General features: G+C 34.9%; 1 protein-coding gene across 1 annotated transcript; it reads left to right on the top strand.

Annotated features, from left to right (window-relative positions):
• Window positions 1-389: 389 nt before the first annotated feature.
• On the top strand, window positions 390-917 carry LOC112784115 (pathogenesis-related protein 1-like). Its single transcript, XM_025827234.3, has one exon. It carries the CDS (start codon window positions 402-404, stop codon window positions 900-902), a length of 501 nt encoding a protein of 166 aa, XP_025683019.1. The 5' UTR covers window positions 390-401; the 3' UTR covers window positions 903-917.
• Window positions 918-3,080: the final 2,163 nt, after the last annotated feature.

Genomic DNA, 3,080 nt, shown 5'->3' with positions numbered 1-3,080 from the left:
AAATTACTGATACACCGGTATGACGGTATACTTAAAAATCTTCTTATATATTAATCTATTCTATGCTGGATAGATTTGGAATTTCATACAACTAAGGATATGTCTTGTCATCCAGATAGAATCTTTTTTAGTTTCAAAGATATGATTTGCTGAGTTGTAGTTTCAAATAACTCAACCTTATGCATATATATTTATGGAATGTACAGACTACAAAGTAACAAAATGCTGAAAGCAGTAACAAATTCTTCCATTTTTATTATTATAGATAATCTTTTAAAACGGTGTTTGTTAATTACTCTTCCACATATTAAAATTAATTCTTATTATAAATACCTTTCTATAACTCGAATAGTTTCCATCAAACACCTTCCTACATTACACTACAAAAAGAAAACAAGAATATGAAAACATGCAAGATTTCATTTTCTCTTATTTGTATCTTATTCGGCTTATTATGCATTACGAATGATTATGTCTATGGTCATGATTCACCAAACGACTATCTTGATGCACACAACATAGCAAGATCAGAGTTGGGTGAACCGAATTTGGTTTGGGACGAAACCCTTGAAAAATATGCACAAAATTATGCCAATCAACGTAAACAAGATTGCCAGCTAATCCATTCACATGGTCCCTATGGAGAGAACCTTGCATGGAGCAGCAGCAATGATCTTTCTGGCGTTGATGCTGTGAAAATGTGGGTAGATGAGAAACCATACTTTAATTACTTGTTAAACATATGTGCTGATAATCAAATGTGTGGCCACTACACTCAAGTGATTTGGGGCAACACATTGCGTGTTGGTTGTGCCAAAGTCATTTGTGACAATAATGGTGGCAGTTTCATTACTTGCAACTATGATCCTCCTGGCAATTACATTGGAGAGAGACCTTATTGATTACAAAAATTTTACTATTTGTTATCATTATGTTATTATGGCTACTTGATTATGTAATAAGAAATATAAGAATTACGTAAAAGGAATAATACATATATACTTTTTTTTTTCTTTATATACGGGGCCAGGAGTATTATATATGAAAGAAATTAGGCACATGAATATTTTGATACCAGATTAATTAGTTTCTGAAAGAAAAAAGTATTAATTTAGTTTTTTATAATAATAGACAATAGATATATTATGTTTTTCTATTAATTTATCACGTAAAATTTACTGATGATATTTATTATATGTACTGTTAACTACTATGATGTGTTATTTATGAAAGATTGTCATGTAGATAACAACTTTTAGAGCAAAACTTTACCTGTTTTAGTAGGATTCGTGATAAATAGAAACCAATTGATAAAGCTAAGGTTATATGGAAAGTTAAATAATAATAAATGCTTCATTGTCTAAAACTCAAGGTTCTGAAAACCGAATCGGTCATCAAACCGCTTTAATTATTGGTTTACTAGTCTAACCAGTCCAACCGGTGGTTCAACCGGAAAAATCGTTTCTTCATCCTGTGAATTCCACCTCCATTGAAAACTTGTAGACAAAATAAACATTGATATTGTGGTTTTCCATTCACTATTTGTAGAGCAACATATTTCCAAGCTAAATCTGTTTTCCCCGTAGGTTAGAAGAACCTTGTGACTGACTATCGTTAGCACTACGGGGATTAGGATTAGCAGCATCATTCGAAATAGGAAGATCGACAGACAAGTTATTATTCACAGAAGCATTGTTATCAGCCATTGCTTCTTGATTAATACTATTATCCATAACTGAAATTAATAAAACAAATATGAAATTAAAAACAGCCACAACACAATGAAAAATAACAAGTTAGGAGCCATCAACAATTAAAAATAGGAGCCACAACACAATGATTAACCATGTTCTTAACCTAAGCAGGAGCCACAACACAATTAAAAATAGATATGAAATTAACAAGACTATGTCTAAATTCTGCCTACAGCATTCAACAATATTGCAAAATAGAGTAAGTTTTCAGCATTAACAAAACAACAAAACACTAAAACAGAGTAACAGTTACATAACAGACTAAGTTTCCAGCATATTAGGTGTTCTAGACTAAAACAGAGTAACATTTACAAAACAGCAAAACACTAAAACAGCAATATTAGGTGTTCTGGACTCTGGTTGATACAAATGACATAACAGAGTAAGTTTCCAGCATTAGCAACCAATCCATACATACAAATTTTTACAGCAATCAGAACCATACATACAAAGAAGACCGAAGAACGAAGACCGAAGACCGAAGACCGAAGAAGAAGAATTGAAGAACCAAACTTCAAGCCAAGACCCAAGAAAAATTGAAGAAATATGGAACAGAAATTGAAGAAGAAGTTCATAGAAGATGAAGACGAAGAGCACTCACCTGGGTTCGAGAAGCCAGCGAAGACAAAGAGGACCTGCCGAGTTACTGGGTTCCGACACGGGGAAGAAGAAGAAGCAGCAGTGCTGAGGACCTGGGGACAACGGCGGCACTGACGACCTCAGAACGGCGGCGACGATGGAGGGCTAGGGTTCGAGGTTCCTTTGCTTCAGAGGGCTAGGGTTCGGCGACGATGGAGTGAGATGAATGAATGGGGGAAGGGGGGTTCACGAGTGGATCGGGTTTTCTTTTTTTGTTTTTTAAACAAATTAAAAAACGGCGTCGTTTTAGGGAACCGGCCGGTTACCAGTCTGACCCAACTGGCCGGTTCTTGGCCAGTTTGATGGTTTTCCACCGGTTTTCTTTCGAGCGATTATAGGAGGAGGACCGGACCTCTTGCATTGCCGATTCCTGGTTGAACCGGTTCGATCGGTCGGTCCGATCCGGTTTTTAGAACCATACTAAAATTACATCATTTTCATATTCATGTGTCAGCAACAGGACACACACTACTGAAAATAATAAAATATGTGGCCAATTCTGTTTTATTTGACACTATCCATTGACGGAAGGACGTACATGTCCATCATTCGCTATTATAAATGATTTAATTGATATTTTATCTTTAAGGGCTCATTAGTTTGAGATTGAAATTCTCGAGAATCTAATTATCACTTTACTCTATATGAAATAATCAAATTATCAAAAACGAAAATACTAGAAAAACA

This window comes from Arachis hypogaea, chromosome 20, assembly GCF_003086295.3.
Source record: "Arachis hypogaea cultivar Tifrunner chromosome 20, arahy.Tifrunner.gnm2.J5K5, whole genome shotgun sequence".
In the NCBI taxonomy this organism is placed as follows: Eukaryota; Viridiplantae; Streptophyta; class Magnoliopsida; order Fabales; family Fabaceae; genus Arachis; species Arachis hypogaea.
Note: the sequence above shows the minus strand (reverse complement) of the source record. Positions and strands in the feature narration are given on the sequence as shown.

Excerpts from the sequence above, each read along its gene's own strand:
- LOC112784115 (XM_025827234.3), top strand. The coding sequence starts at position 402 with ATGAAAACATGCAAGATTTCATTTTCTCTTATTTGTATCTTATTCGGC.